General features: G+C 36.2%; 1 protein-coding gene across 2 annotated transcripts in view; it reads right to left on the bottom strand.

Moving 5' to 3' along the window:
- The window catches only part of Pla2g4a (phospholipase A2 group IVA), a 127394-nt gene that overhangs the window by 82579 nt on the left and 29530 nt on the right, over positions 1-15285 (bottom strand). For both annotated transcript variants that reach the window (XM_042674499.1, XM_042674500.1), the window contains exon 3: positions 10219-10300. In XM_042674499.1, coding sequence (XP_042530433.1) covers positions 10219-10300 — 82 coding nt within the window. The remainder of the gene's footprint in view (positions 1-10218; positions 10301-15285) is intronic.

The following is a 15285-nucleotide window of genomic DNA, read 5'->3' as shown; positions in this document are numbered from 1 at the left end:
GTCATTCAAGGGACCAAATGTACATAATAGATATCCAGCATTTCCTGATAAGGACATTTTTACAATTAATAAAAAGAAGTTTTCTAGAATACGCCTGGTATATTTCTTTATCACTTCTTTTCCAACGCCAAAATCTCAAGAAGTCACATTCTCATGACTTTTTCACTCATACCTGGAACTCTACTACTTGAGCCACAATTCCAGGTTCTACATTTTGGCTGGTTAAGTGGAGATGGAGTCTGTCAGATTTGTCTGCCTGGGCTGGTTTGGGAACCAAGATCTCCAGATCTTAGCTTCCTGAGCAACTACAATTATAGATGTGGCAAACTGGTTCCTCGGCTCATAATTGTTTTTTCATTTTGCATCTGGAGATTTTCCACTTATGTCAATAAAATTAATTTGTCTAGAATTTTATCTAAAATATCTGCCTAAAATATTTTGGCAGAGCAGTCAAGGTATAATAATGAAAAAGTATCTCACAGAACTCAGTATAATATGTAAAGACTTTCTAGCTATACATCAGTACATTTAAACTGTCATTTCTGTTTCTATATAATTTTTTTATTGTGAAAATACTGTACAGAGGGATTACAATTACATGGGCAAGACAGTGAGTACATTTCTTATCAAGCATTGTAGCCTCCTCCTTTGTTTACCCTTCCCATCCCTTCGTGTTTCTATATAATTTTTATCTTGAAAAAACTTTAAGGGGATTGGGAATGTGGCTTAGTGTTTGAGTGCTTGCCTAGTATGCATGAAGCCCTGGGTTTGATTCCTCAGAGCCACATAAAAAGAAAAGCTGGAAATGATGCTATGGTTCAAGTGGCAGACTGCTATCCTTGAGCGAAAAAGAAGCTCAGGAACAGTGTCCAGGCCCTGAGTTCAAGCTTCAGAACTGGCAAAAAAAAATTGCTGGGAGCTGGTGGCTCATGCCTGTGAATCTAGCTACTCACGAGCCTGAGATCTGAGGATTGCAGTTCAAAGTCAGCCCTGTCAGGAAAGTCCAAGAGACTCTTATCTCCAATTAACCACCAGAAAACCAAAAGTGGCATTGTTGGTCAAGTGGTAGAGCATTAGCCTTGAGCTGAAGAGCTTAGGGACAGCGCCCAAGCCTAGAGTTCAAGAGCCACAACCACTAAACCACTAAACCACTAAAAAGGTTTTTAAAATTATGTTTTTCTTCAGCTTTGCAGAACACTGAAATGTTAAAGTGTAAAAATAAAATACGAAATATAATTTTAAATGAGTAAGCTCATGAAGCACACAAAGAACTAAATAAGTCCACTGCTGTTTGAGTTGACAGTAATATAGACCTGTTGCTATTGGTAATTCAATGGCTATTTGGATAAGATTGACTTCTATTACATCACTGAAATCGCTGCAGTATACTACTACTTATCCTAGTGAGCAAATGGGATGAAATTCATGCAAAGGCCAATCTATGTCATTGAATATCATATAATGATATAATTCAGTAACCTATACTCTCACACCCACATATATCAAGTACTGAAATTTTAAAATGGAGTGAGAAGGATGGAGGGAGATCAGAAAGAGTAATAGAGCACAAGTCAATTTGATCCAAGCACATGATGTCCATGAATGTAAATATCACTACAAGAACTTCTTGCATAATTCATTTAAGCTAACAAAAATAAATACATTTGTGGGTTGTTGTCTTTTCAAAAGAAATTATGATTCAGTATTGATTAGGTTATCTAAGTTATCTAAGTTGTAGTAAATGTTGGTATTTGGTGAAGTTCATGAATTCATTTGCTCTTGCATTGATGTTCTTTTCATATATATAAACTAAGTAATTAGATAAAAACATAAGATTTTAAAAAGTAGTGAAATATCAGTAAAGATGCAAACAACTAAATATATTCAAAAGATGTTTGTTGAGGCTGGGAAGGTGGCTCAGTGGTAGAGTGCTTGCCTTGCATGCATGAGGCACTGGGTTCGATTCCTCAGCACCACATAAGAAGAAAAAGCCAGAAGTGGCACTGTGGCTCCAGTGGTAGAGAGCTAGCCTTGAGTTGAATTGCTGAGGGACAGGGCCTACGCCCAGAGTTCAGGCCTAACAACTGGCTAAAAAAAAAAAAAAGATATTTGTCAGTTTTATAAACTATATGACAAAGTAAGTTATGAGTATATATCTTCTTTTTAAATTTTATTTATTTATTTATTTATTTATTTTTATTGTAAGAATCCCATAAAAGGAGTTACAATTACATGGGCAAGATAACTAGTACATTTCTTATCAAGCATTGTTGCCTCCTTGTTGTTTTTATTGTTAAAGATGCTATACAGAGGGGTAACAGTTATCTGACATATATCTTATTATATTATTATACCACAAGCTATATTATTGTTTTCATTATATTTCTCTATTCCCAAACACAACGTATTTCTCCACTATGTAGATAATAAAAGATAAGAGAGGTGACACAAGCATGTGTAATGGAACATTTTACTCATCCTGAAGTTATCTTCCATGAAAAGACCATTGGGAAATAATTTCATTAGATTCAGAGTTTTTAAAATTTTGGATGGATGCTCAAAGACATTCCAAAAGCATTTGTAAATGAAAGCACAAGTTTGGTCATAACTTGAATGGTAAAAGAAGGAAAGTATTTAATTTAGAAAAGATATACTTTAGAATAATTTCGAATACTTTAGAAACCGGTATAGACCAATGCCAAGGCTAGCTATAAAAAATAATAATAATAAAATTTAAAACTCAATCTAGGTTCAGGTGGCTCATGCATATAATCCTAACTAGTTAGGAAACTGAGATCTGAGGATTATGGTTTCAAGCCAGTCTGGGCAAAAAAGTCCCTGAGACTCTTTTTCCCAATTAACCACTAAAAAGATAAAAGCAGAGTTGTGGATCAATGATAGAGTGTCACCCTTGAGTAAACAACAACAAAAAAAACTAAGAGATTGCACCCAGTCCCTGAGTTTAAGCCCCAATACTGGCAAACACACACAGACACATATACACACACGCTTGCAAACACCATAATTTTTATAAGGAAATATTAATCTAAAGGTATAATAAGATTTGTGTGTGGTGTGCCTCTGAAATATTCCAACTGGATGTGGACAGATATGAGACATTTATAATCTCCACAAAGGAAATATGAAATTATTTTTCAAAGTAGTTCCCTATTGATGCCATAAAAAAACATCATTCAAGGAGAAAGCAATAATTACATGTTTTTATTTATATCATTCAGTATTTCAATATCTTCTGAGAACCTACTACTATGTCAGATAAGCATTCATTGTTACAAAAAGCAAGTTCCTCATAGGCAAGTTCACACTTACCTAATTACATTCCAGAGGAACCAGGATTCCACTGAGGTCTGGACAATTATCAGAGATGTGTATCCGCAAGTATTTTTAAAAAATGAGATAGTCAAGGAAGACCCATTCCACTATTTCTTGTTCTCAAGCAGAGTATAAAGGATCGAATAATCCACTCAGTACAAAAAAATTTTTTTGTTCTACCCATCACCCTGAATAACTCATGGTAAGCAAGCATTAACTAGAAGAAATTTCCTAGCCCCTGCTTCTCAAAATAAGGAACATAAACCCACAGGGCATGCTTGAAATCAAAATTGACTTCCCAAACTTGCTGAATCACAGCCTGCATTTTGGACAAGTTACCCTGGTGATTCATGTGGACCTTAAAATTCAAGGAGCATTGTTTCTGGAAGGTTAGATCAACCTTGGACCTGCAAATAGCAAAACAACTTAAAAATTAGGAACACAAATCTTTCTGTAAGTTTATATGGAATTTAAAAGTCTACCCTCAGACATGGACATTATAAAAATAAAAGTCTAAAGTAATTTAGAAAAATCTTAAAATAGTATCTAACACATTACACATCATAATATTATAAAACTGGGTTAAATATAATGAGTGTCAAAACTTTTTCTGAACCTGGGTGTTGGTGGCTCACCCATGCAATCCTAGCTATTCAGCTAAGATCTCAGGATCATGGTTCAAAAACAGCACAAGAAAGACAGTCTGTGAGCTTCTAATCTACAAATAACAAACAAAAAGCCAGAAGTGGAAGTATGGCTTAAGTGGTAGAATATCAGTGTTGAGCAAATAAAATCAAGTGAGAGTACTAAGCCCTGCGTACAAGTACACACACACACAATACACTAAACTCCAGTGTCTCCAAACTGTCAAAGGAAAGTTAGGTCCATTTGCCATCCTATAACTCTCCTTAGACATGACAATATTTATGATGCTAAATGTACACGGGAAAAGATTGCAGTTCCCAACAAAAGTAGGACACAAGAACAAATCCTCAGTGCCTATCCAAGGAAAGAAATTTAAAAATCTAATATTTGTATGGTTATTTTATCATTTACAAACACACGACAGCATTCATTTTTCTCATTTCATCCTACAGAATAAAACAGGACTTTCTGTAGTCCTGAATTCTCAAACTAGCCTTTATTGCTACACCTATGATTTTCCCAAATGAGCAGAAATTCAGTGAATAATAATAAAAATATATTTTAAAAAAGAAAGAAATTCAGTGAACACTTGATTCATATCAGCTATTTCATTTGGTTATAAAATGAGATTTATTAGCCAAAATTGTGGGTTCCATTTGTTAAAGCCACACAAAAATTTTCACCAACTGAAAATCTTCTCACTCTGGTCCTCTCACAAACACCTCATTTCTGTTACAAGAAGAAAGAGCACAGAATTTGGAGTTTACCACTGTCACCATGCCAAATCCATAACAACTTCTTACAACTTCATGAGAGAGAGCTGTATCATTAGCAAGTTAATTCAGATTACATATTTCAGAAATAAGTATATGCCAATGGCTTTTAGGCAGGTGCAAATTGGAACTTTCAAGCACTTTCAAATTAACCTTGAACATAAGAAAGTAGGGACGGGTTGGCACTGGGGCACTGGGTACATATGAGACAATGCAGTAATACTGGGATTGGCAACCGTATATCAGAAGGACCGGCAACCAGTTTGCTTTTGGTTGACCAAGGATCTTCAGATGAAAACTAAGAAATGAAAGAGATGTTATAATTAAAATGTAAATCCAAGCTGGGGGTGATGGCTCACACACTTAATCCCAGCGCTTGTGAAAGCTAAAGCAGGAAGTCCGTGAGTTTGAATCCAGATTAAGCCTCTCCACATAATGAAATGTGGTATCAGAATAGCCCTAATTAATTAATTAACTAATGAAATAAGATGTTAGCTCTGCACTAGCCTTGAACTGAAGTGCTAAGGGACAGTGCCCAGGCCCAGGGTTCAAATCCCACAACTAACCCCAAAAAAGGGAGAGGCTGGGAAGGTGGCTCAATGGAAGAATGCTTCCCTTGCATATATGAGGCCCTGGGTTCGATTCTTCATCATCACATAAGCAGAAAAAGCCAGAAGTGGCACTGTGGCTCAAGTGGTAGAGCTAATAGCCTTGAGCTGAAGAGCTTGAGGGATAGTGCCCAGGCTGAGAGGTCAGGCCCCATGACCAACAAAAAAAAAGTCTCAGAGACATGTATGCCCAGGCTGGTTTCAAAATTCTCAGATCTCACCCTCCTGAGTAGCTAGGTTTACTGGCAAGAGCCAACAGTACCTGGATTCTTGAATAAGTTGTGAAATCATGGCAAATAGTAAAGAGTGTAGAAGAAGGTAAGCAGCTTCCCATAGTCAGAATACCAGCAAACGGCAAAAGCAAAATTGGCACCTAGGTCATTTTGATTCTAGGTACCACACTTGCTCCTAACCTATGAAATATGTTGAATGGGGGTGGAGAGACAAGAGAGTGTGGGAGGTGAATAAGATCAAAGTATATCATATACATGTATAAAAATTTCATAATGAAACCCATTACTTTGTACAATTTATATATACTAATAAAATAGGTAGGTGTTGTGCAAAAAAAAAAAGATGTTACCTCTGACCCCATCAGAAAATAGTTTGTGGAATGCTGCTGGTTTTGTTATGATGTTTTAACAATGCACAAGTGTATTTGTACATACAGTTGCTTAGTATAATGTATCAATTTTATATATGTGTTATAAGTATATAAATCTTAGTATTACCAAAATCAAAGAATTCATATGCAGATATTTTACCAGGATATAGCTATTTGATTGTTTGGCATTATTAAGAAGATACAAGCAAAGCAGAGAGCCCTGATAGTCAGCTGTCACATTTAATAACATATAGAAGGTGGAAAAGTTATTTTTTAATATTTTTATTTTTGTGAAATTACTTTTTAATAATATAAGCTTGGATTGTAGGATCCTGTTTTTCTGGTCTTCCAGATCTTAGTTTTAATTAATAGTTATATAATTTCTAAAAACATTTTAGAGGTTTTATTCTTATCTGTCTTTAAAGAACTTTCATGTACAAATAGATCAAATTTAGCTTTCTTGATCATTTGAAAAGCTTAAGTATATCAGGAAATATCATTAAAACTATTCTCAGAAGAGTATACCTATACCTTTTCTCATGACAACACCTATAACTTCTGAAAAATGAAGTGTTTGGTACTAGTCTTTTGCCTTTTTAGCCTAACCTTCCCATGCACTGTATTTCTCCAAAACTTCCTCTTATTCCTTCTTGTCATTTCCCAACTTCCAGCAGACAGATGGTCACTACAAGAGGCTGGCTACCACTCTCTACCAATTACAATAATAACATATTATAGTATAATACCATATATTATGATGAGATACAATATTTAATACCTATAAAATATAATGATAATGAGAGATACCATGGATAATGTAATAACTTATAGAAAACGAGCCAACTTATAAGTGGTGAATACACATTTTAACATAATACCCTTTTCTTCTGGCAGTTCATCACAGTGCCTGATCCTTTCATAGGTATTTTAAAAAAGAAACTTATAAAGGGTACGTTAAAAAAGAAACTTCTAGAGCTGAAGGATCTAACTGTGTCATGTAAAATTTGGGGACCCAAAACACAGCTTTATTCTCTTTTCCATATATATTATAGTCAGTAGCCACTGCCCAAGCGTCTGGGACCTGGTACAAACAAACTCCTATTCACACCAGTTGGAAAGAACAGTACAGACCCTGAGCTGCTGTTGGAAGGATGCATCATAACCACAGTGACAGCCATTGTCTCTATACAAAAGAACCCTTCTGCTTTGCCTAAAACATAATTACTATGTTTTAAAAGTCAAATTAGGTCAATCTTTTGCATGCCTGGCTAATAATTGGCATAGTGTTAAGTACAATAAAGAATGGTCTTTTCAACAAATAGTACAACCTGTTAGCTCGGTTGTAAAGCCTTACAAACCTTGTAAGGCTTTTCCTTAAGGCCCTGGGAAATTCAGGTCTTTACAGTGGCTTTTATTATAGGTTCTCATTCACAGGAGCTTTTCTCCCAGAGACTTGCCAGTTAAAACAATGAATGTTCAAAGATCATAAATAACAAAATAAGAAAATAAGAAAAACACCAGTAACAGTGATTAGATGGACAGACTAATGTCTATAATTTAATACACCACACTGTGATTCATACCAGTTTAAAAGAGACTGACATTGTTCCCACACACATCTGTCAGATTCTAATTCCCATTCTTATTTCTTTTTTTTTTTTTTTGTCAGTCGTGAGGCTTGAACTCTGGGCCTGGGCGCTGTCCCTCAGCTCTTCAGCTCAAGGCGAGCACTCTACCACTTGAGCTACAGCGCCACTTCCGGTTTTCTGGTGGTTTATTGGAGATAGGAGTCTCACGGTCTCTCCTGCCCGGGCTGGCTTTGAACCGCGATCCTCAGATCTCAGCCTCCTGAGTAGCTAGGATTACAGGCATGAGCCACCAGTGCCTGGCCCATTCTTATTTCTTATATCTACACATTACTCTAGTCTATATCCACCAAGGGCTCCGCTACAGAGCTCACATTCTTTATTTTTCTTAAAATTAAAGATTTCCCTCTCTATCAGAGACTTTTCATATTTTAACAAGCTTGAGTCTTTCTTATTCCTTTAAGAAAATGACTTACAAGAAAGAAAAAAACCACTTGTGTCCCTATCTTGGGGTTCATTAATATCATCTTATCTGGTCATATGTATATAGCTTTTGACCTTTTCTACTTGTCTCAGACATATACTAGTTATTACAAATAAGGAAAACCATGGGACCTATGTTTCTCTGGGCCTGGCTTACTTCACTTAATATAATTTTTTTCCAAGTCTTTCCATTTCCTAACAACTGGGGCGATGTTCCTTCCCAACGGAATAACCTTTGTTTTCACTGTATTTGATGTTGGTATAATTCAGGGAGGGGAAGGGAATAAACAAAATGTTTAAATAGGGATACAGGTTGACCCATTGCAACAATGAGATGTACAAGACACTATGTTGAAAAATGAACTTTACAATTTAGGTGGGTGGTGGGAGTGTAGTTGTGGAGGTGGGAAGGAAGGGATGGTAGGAGAAAAACAAAGGAGGAGGCAACAATGCTTGATAAGAACTATACTCACTATTTTCACAATAAAAAATAAATAAAAATTAAAAAAAGAACTATACTCACTACCTTGCTCATGTAACTGTAACCCCTCTGTACAGTATTTTCACAGTTAAAAACTTACTAAAACAAAAAGAAAATGACTTGCTACCCTCTCCTCCAATATTTTTAATATTCTTAGTATTTATTATACTATACTATGAACAGAATGTTTTTCAGTAAAAACCCAATCATGGTACTTGTTAATTACTAAAAGGCTATCAAATTCTTGCTGTTGTACACATATGTTAAGAAAAATCAGTCCTAATCTTTAATTACTTAAGGCTATTGCTCTGTTCTGCTGCCTTTGAATGTGGTGTTTTCCCTGTGTGAGACTTCTTGCTCTCACCCCCAGGAAATTCTTCTCTTGAGGACTGGTCTAAAGGTCACTTTTAAGTGATATCATCATAGAGTATCTTTGATCACATCTTTTGGCTTATGACGCCTTCTCCAAGGCAAGCCACAAAATCCAGAATTTCTCTTCTTCAAGACCAGTCACAGAACTTCTACTCTTTCTTCATCTTTGTGTCCTGGACAGCCTTCTGATCCATACCCTGGAGGGAAGAATGTTGCCCAGAGAGGCCTAGAAGAATGCTGGGGCAGACAGACCAGGACTGGCTTTCCACACCCAGTCTGTTACCATTAGGTATGAACTTCAGTCTCCACAGACACCCAAAAGACAAGGTTCTCAGCACCCCAGCATAACTGAACAAGAAGATGATCCAAGCTGGTGACACTTAGAGGAAAAGGTATGGAAATGTTATTTCCTAAACCCTGTACTTCACTCTACACATTGTCTCTCTCACTAATATACTTTATAAATCTTTTCTAGTAAAGTGTCAAATATAAATAAGTGTTTCTCAGTTCTTTGAGCTTCTCCAGCAAATTAAGGGAATCCAATATTAGGTTTAGGGAGAGAGAGCTGCTGGATAAAACAACCTAGGACTTATCTGGTATCAGAAGTCTTCTTTGATGACTGTGATATGATGACAGAGGCAAAACAAAACAGGCTATCTGTTTTTTTGGCCTTATTGCATGAAAGTATTCTCTATTTTTCACAATGATAATTTACAGTTTTGTTCTTTCTTTAAAACTTGTTCTGAGGATTAAACTACCCATTCTCCTATTTTGGCAAAAATCATAAACTGTACCAAATATAACATCTTAATATTTATTTCTCCTTCTTTCCCAACTTCCATGAACTCTAATCATTTGAATTATATGATTAACAGGAAAAACATTTTAAAGATCCTGCCAATGAATTATTTCACATCTTTGCAGATGCTCTTAGGCCAGTTTCTATAACTATCCCACACATAACCAACATCCACACTAGAGTGGGAATTATAGACACTGCACTTGCTATTCCCCTAAGCACAATATCTTGCAGAAGCACTTGTTTGAAATCTTGACGCAGCCCTCTTCCCTGACAGAATGAAACCGAACCTTGAATTCCAGAGACCTTTATGTCATCAGTCATTTTGTCTGACTACAGGTGCACTTGGCTAATGTAAAGGCTATTCTCACAGAAAACCAGGTCAGAAACTCTTCAGATTATCTCAGACGATCTCATTTAAGGAAGGAAAAGCTTCTGGCTAATCAAGGAACTCAAGCAAATGAACGCTGCTCCAGAGCTCAATATTTGCAAAACACAAAAACAAAAACAAAACAAAACACCTAAGGTACTTACGCATGTCACCAAAAGTCCCCTTAGTCACTTTAGTGGCTCTTAATACCACCACTGTGAATTTATGGGAGTACTGGTGCTCCACCTAGAAATAGAATGATAATGAAGTTAAAATAATTATTTCCTTGAAGCCAGTAAAAGCATTCTAGCTGAAAATAAGTAAACACATACCAGAAACATTCTTTGATATTAACGTCTGTCCCCTTTGTGCTCTTGTACACCGATCATTGAAAGTTTAGATCATTCTTTAAAATGTTTCTATAGCTTGACTGTTAGAACTTCTTTGCTGTCAGGCTTAACAAGGACTAACAGAAAAATATACAGCAAGGCTTCATGTACTCGAGGAGCAGAGTCAGCCTGTGTACCAGCTGACTAGGAAACCAGGGTTTAGAAAGGTGAGCCCAGAGTACGATCTTTGCATCACTCAGCTGTGTTTGTTTTTATTGTTGCTGCTCAATATTAATCAAAAGTTGTTTTTCCTTTCTGGTTTCTTCTAAAGGACAACTTCTAGGGAAATTGTCAAAATGCTTTGGCCAACCTGTATCCTTATTTCAGCATTTTGTTATTTCCCTTCAACCACTCTTTCTAAGGGCTACTGGAATTAATGAGACAGTATCAAGTGATTATAATTTGCATTCTTAGAGAATGCAAATTATTCTCAAGAAATAATCCCTGGCTATGTTTCCTGAAGGCAGTATCATTGCAGAGTAGCCTAGTTGGACTGGGTTCTGACTTGGACAGGAGACTTGGGCTAATGGTACAGGGATAGTGCCAGAGGAATTATCATTGAATGTACATCCAGTGTTCCCCAGGAGAAACGAATGAGTCAGGATAATGCTAGGTGGTAGCTGGCAGTTTAAGATGTCCTATTTCTATAGAGATGTCAAATCTCAATCTAATCCACTGATTTAGTCACAAAGATTAAGTTCTGCCTGCAGGTCAAGTATTACCTTACTCTGAGTATCTGTCTTCACTCTAATCTTTTCCACAGGGCAAACCAAAACCCTGTTTTCTTTTCACAATTAAAATTTACCATGCATTGGGAAAACAACTGTGTATTAAGTTTATACTAGCAAATTATATTGGTATCTTTAACTAAAATGATTAGCATTGGACAAAAGAACTAACATGTATGAAACCAACTTGGGGATTTGCCCATTCAGAATTATACTGTTAACAAAAACCAAAGAAAAAGTCATGAAACAAATTTGTTGGAAGAAGAGGTAGATTCTTCATGCAACCATTTTTTGTCTTTACTCAACCATCATTACCTAATATTAATCAAAATTAAAGATTACAAATATGATAGGAATCATGGGATATAATTCTGAGGCCAGAGATTGTCATCACTAAAATCAAAAACAAGAATTCAAACAGATCTCAGCACTGGTTTTAAAGAAATACTGTCATATTGCTCTTATCTCTAAGTCATGGATTTTTTTCTGTTTACTTATTGTGAGTTTCACTTTCTGACATGGAGTTTCATTCTAATATAAGTAACAAGCATAGGCTTGTTTATTGTTATTATTTTCCTACTTTTTAGGCTAACATATATTTGTAATATGACACTATCCTATGATGCTTTGACAAAGGTGTGTCGGTTATTTTGCCTAAGTTATTTTAATGTCCCAAATGCCTATCCTACTCACAGATTTGTGTTAAAAATCATAATCAGAAATATAACTTGATTCTGGGCACTGTTGGTTCACATCTATAACCTTAAACAACTCAAGAGATTGAAATATGAATATAGCAGTTCAAAGACAATCCTGACAGAAAAATCCATAAGACTCTCATCTTCAATTAACCACCAAAAAGCCAGAAATAAAGCTGTAGCTCAAGAGGTAGAGTGTTAGTCTTGAATGAAAAGGCCTAGGCCCTAAGTTCAAGCCCCAGGACTAGCACTCCTTCCAAAAATATGTATGACTCAAGATTCTTCTCTTGCTTAAGCAAGAAACTTGTCACTTGTACAATAAGTAAACACATCAAGTTTGGAAATATGTGTGTCTTTTCAATGTAAATATAAAATATACTTTCACTACAAGAATTGTTTTAAAGAGACAGGTTCTCACTAGAGAGTTTAGACTAACCTCAAACTCACAATCCAGGTTCAGCCTTCTGAGTACTAGGATTATAGGCATGCCTTTCTTACAATAAAATTTTAGGTCTTTTCTTAATCAAAATCACAGTGACTTCTGAAGCAGTAAAAAAAAGTATCAGCACAGTTCTAAAATACTCATTTAATGACAGAGCCACAGTGAAGTTATAGTAATTATAGCAACTATAATATCATTACAATACCTAACATGAAACAGTCACATGAACACTTAGTACCATAATTAAAATTTCAGTACAACGTCTCTGGTGGAAATTAATAAATAAATTAAATTAAAGCAAAACTTGACCTGAATAGAATAGTGATTACTAGAGACTGAGAAGGTTGCTAGGGAGTGGAAGAAGACAGCAAAAAGGATAATGGAACAAAAACAATGCATGCTACATTCATATATGGAAATATCACACCAAATTCATTAATACATCTAGTTAAAGTATTAATTTAAAAAACTTTAAGAAGTTTCATCTACAACTAGACACAAATATGAACAGTCCTTTCACATACAGACAGCCATTTCAATATTACTCAAAACTATCAGAAAACAGAGCCTGGAACCAGCATTAAATCTGTCCCAAAACTGCTAGTTTCCTCAGGAGCCTAACCAAGACAAATAAAGTTCCTCCTAAAGGATCATTTCTATAGATACTTTTTTATTTATTGTAATTCTCAGCACAAAATTAAAGACTATTGACCACTACTGACATCAAGAGTAAAGACAAATCTCAACAAGCACAACAGACCGGACCACAGAGTAGCTAAACTATACTTGCAATGCTTCAGGAGTTGAAAGTCAGCTTAACAGATGACCACATGCAAATGGAAACCACTGAGATCTCACAAAGGATGAAATGGAAACATGAGAACTGAAAGACAAGGATGTTGTCTAGGGATTGTTTCTAACCTATGTTTTATAGTAAAGAAGCAGAAAGGAGAATATTAGCTGAAATTTGTATGCTTTTATCGCCAAAGAAAAGCCTGTGGAAGGAGATAGCTAGAATCAAAAAAAGAGAAGTGTCTGCTTGAATGAGATATTTGAGTTTGAGATTGAGATTAGCATTTGAGTTGGTGAATTCATTAGGCTTCCCCAAAGTGGTTGAGGGAACCTGAATAAACTGAAGTCAGAGAACAGAAGAATTTATCTACATTGTCTTGCCTCACTAGTTGAGCTGAAACATCTCATCCCATCCTGTCCTGAATTTACACCATTTAATCTCCTGATTTTCAGGCCTTTAGGCCAGTACTGAAAAATATACCAGCTTGAGAGGCAGAACATCTCAGCCTCCAGGACTGGGGTGAACCAATCCTTCAAAACCAATCCATTAATTAATACCTGTGTCTTCTAATGAACAGTGACTAATATACTAGCTTTTCTCTTCCTGAGTTTTCTAGATTGTAGTAGCACACTCAGAAAATAAACTGCTATAGACTCATAATCAGTTTGTGTATATTTCTCTAACTTTGAAATCAGAGCTTAGAGGCGCACGCACACAAACACTCGTGTGCGCATATGTGTGTGTGTATGTGCATGTGTGTGTGTGTGTGTGGGTGTGGGTGTGGGTGGGTGGGTGTGTGTGTATACCAGTTCTGGGGCTTAAACTCATGGCCTAGGCAGTGACCTTGAGCTTTGTACACAAAAGGCTAGCACTCTAACACTTTAAGACACTGTTCTATTCATGCTTATTTGGTAATAATTTGTAGATAAAAGTCTCGCAGACTACCCTGCCCAGGCTAGTGTTGAACCACAGTCCTCCAATCTCAGCCTCTGAGTTAACTAGGATTACAGGTGTGAGCCAAGGCACCTAGCCCAGTTTAGCTATTTTTACGTGTGTGATTTCCCACTAATAACTCCTTATTTTCTGACTTCTCTGGGAACAGACCACTTTTGCTAAGCTCAAAAACACTTTCTGTACACAGCAATTTTATTATTCATAAAAGCCCTGCCAGACAGACACAGAGAGTACGATTCACGCCTTCTTTGTAAGAGGCAAAGTCCCAGTGCTCATAAGCATGTAACTTGTAAGACTAAAAACACCACAGAAACACTAGTTCTTTGATTGCTTATCCAGGGGTGGTAGGGTTTTTTTTTTTATTACTGGAATAATACCTTGCCACATTTTGGGTAAAACTTCCAGTCATCCTACAATGACATTTTTAGAAGACTTTTGCATTATAGCCAGCAGTTATGCTGTCATTCCCATGTTTCTAATACGAGGCCAACTTCACTTTCTGTAAATGTGGTCAGTGACCCTCCATTAATAGGAGGTAGGATTAGTTGTGGGTCATTTTACTTCAAAAATATGACTCATATTTGCAGGGTAAAAAGGTGGAAATTTTCATCATTTTTAAAATTTATTTTTAATAAGTTTTTTATTGTGAAAATTCTGTGAAGAGGGGTTACGGTTACATGAGCAAGGTAATGAGTACATTTCTTATCGAGCACTGTTGCCTCCTCCTTTTGTTTCTAATGTATTTATAAGGTACCATGTGATTTCTTTGTTGCTTTGTATGTCCCTCCCCCACGGTGTAACCCCTGTTTTCACTGTATTTGATGTGGGTATAATTTGGGGAGGGGAAGGGAAAAAGCAAAATGTTTAAATAGGGATACAGGTGGACCCATTGTAACAATGAGATGTACAAGACACTATGTTGAAAAACAAACTTTACAATTTAGGCTGGGGGGGGGGAGGGGAGAAGGAGGGGAGTGTAGTTGTGGAGGTGGTATGATCTCTCCTTATAAAGTTGATGCCTCTCTGGCTTAAAAAAAAAACACATACACACACAAAATAAAAACTTTTCACAAATTCTGAAAGCACAAATATCTTTAAGGTTGGAAAGCATATGCTAAATCAGGAAAATGGGAAATAATTCTATCAAATGGACATTGTGTGTGTGTGTGTGTGTGTGTGTGTGTGTGTGTGTGTGTGTGTGTGTGTGTGTGTGTGCACGCATATGCT

The sequence above is a fragment of the Dipodomys spectabilis genome, unplaced genomic scaffold, assembly GCF_019054845.1.
Source record: "Dipodomys spectabilis isolate Male_0828 unplaced genomic scaffold, ASM1905484v1 ptg000019l, whole genome shotgun sequence".
NCBI classification, from domain to species: Eukaryota; Metazoa; Chordata; class Mammalia; order Rodentia; family Heteromyidae; genus Dipodomys; species Dipodomys spectabilis.
Note: the sequence above shows the minus strand (reverse complement) of the source record. Positions and strands in the feature narration are given on the sequence as shown.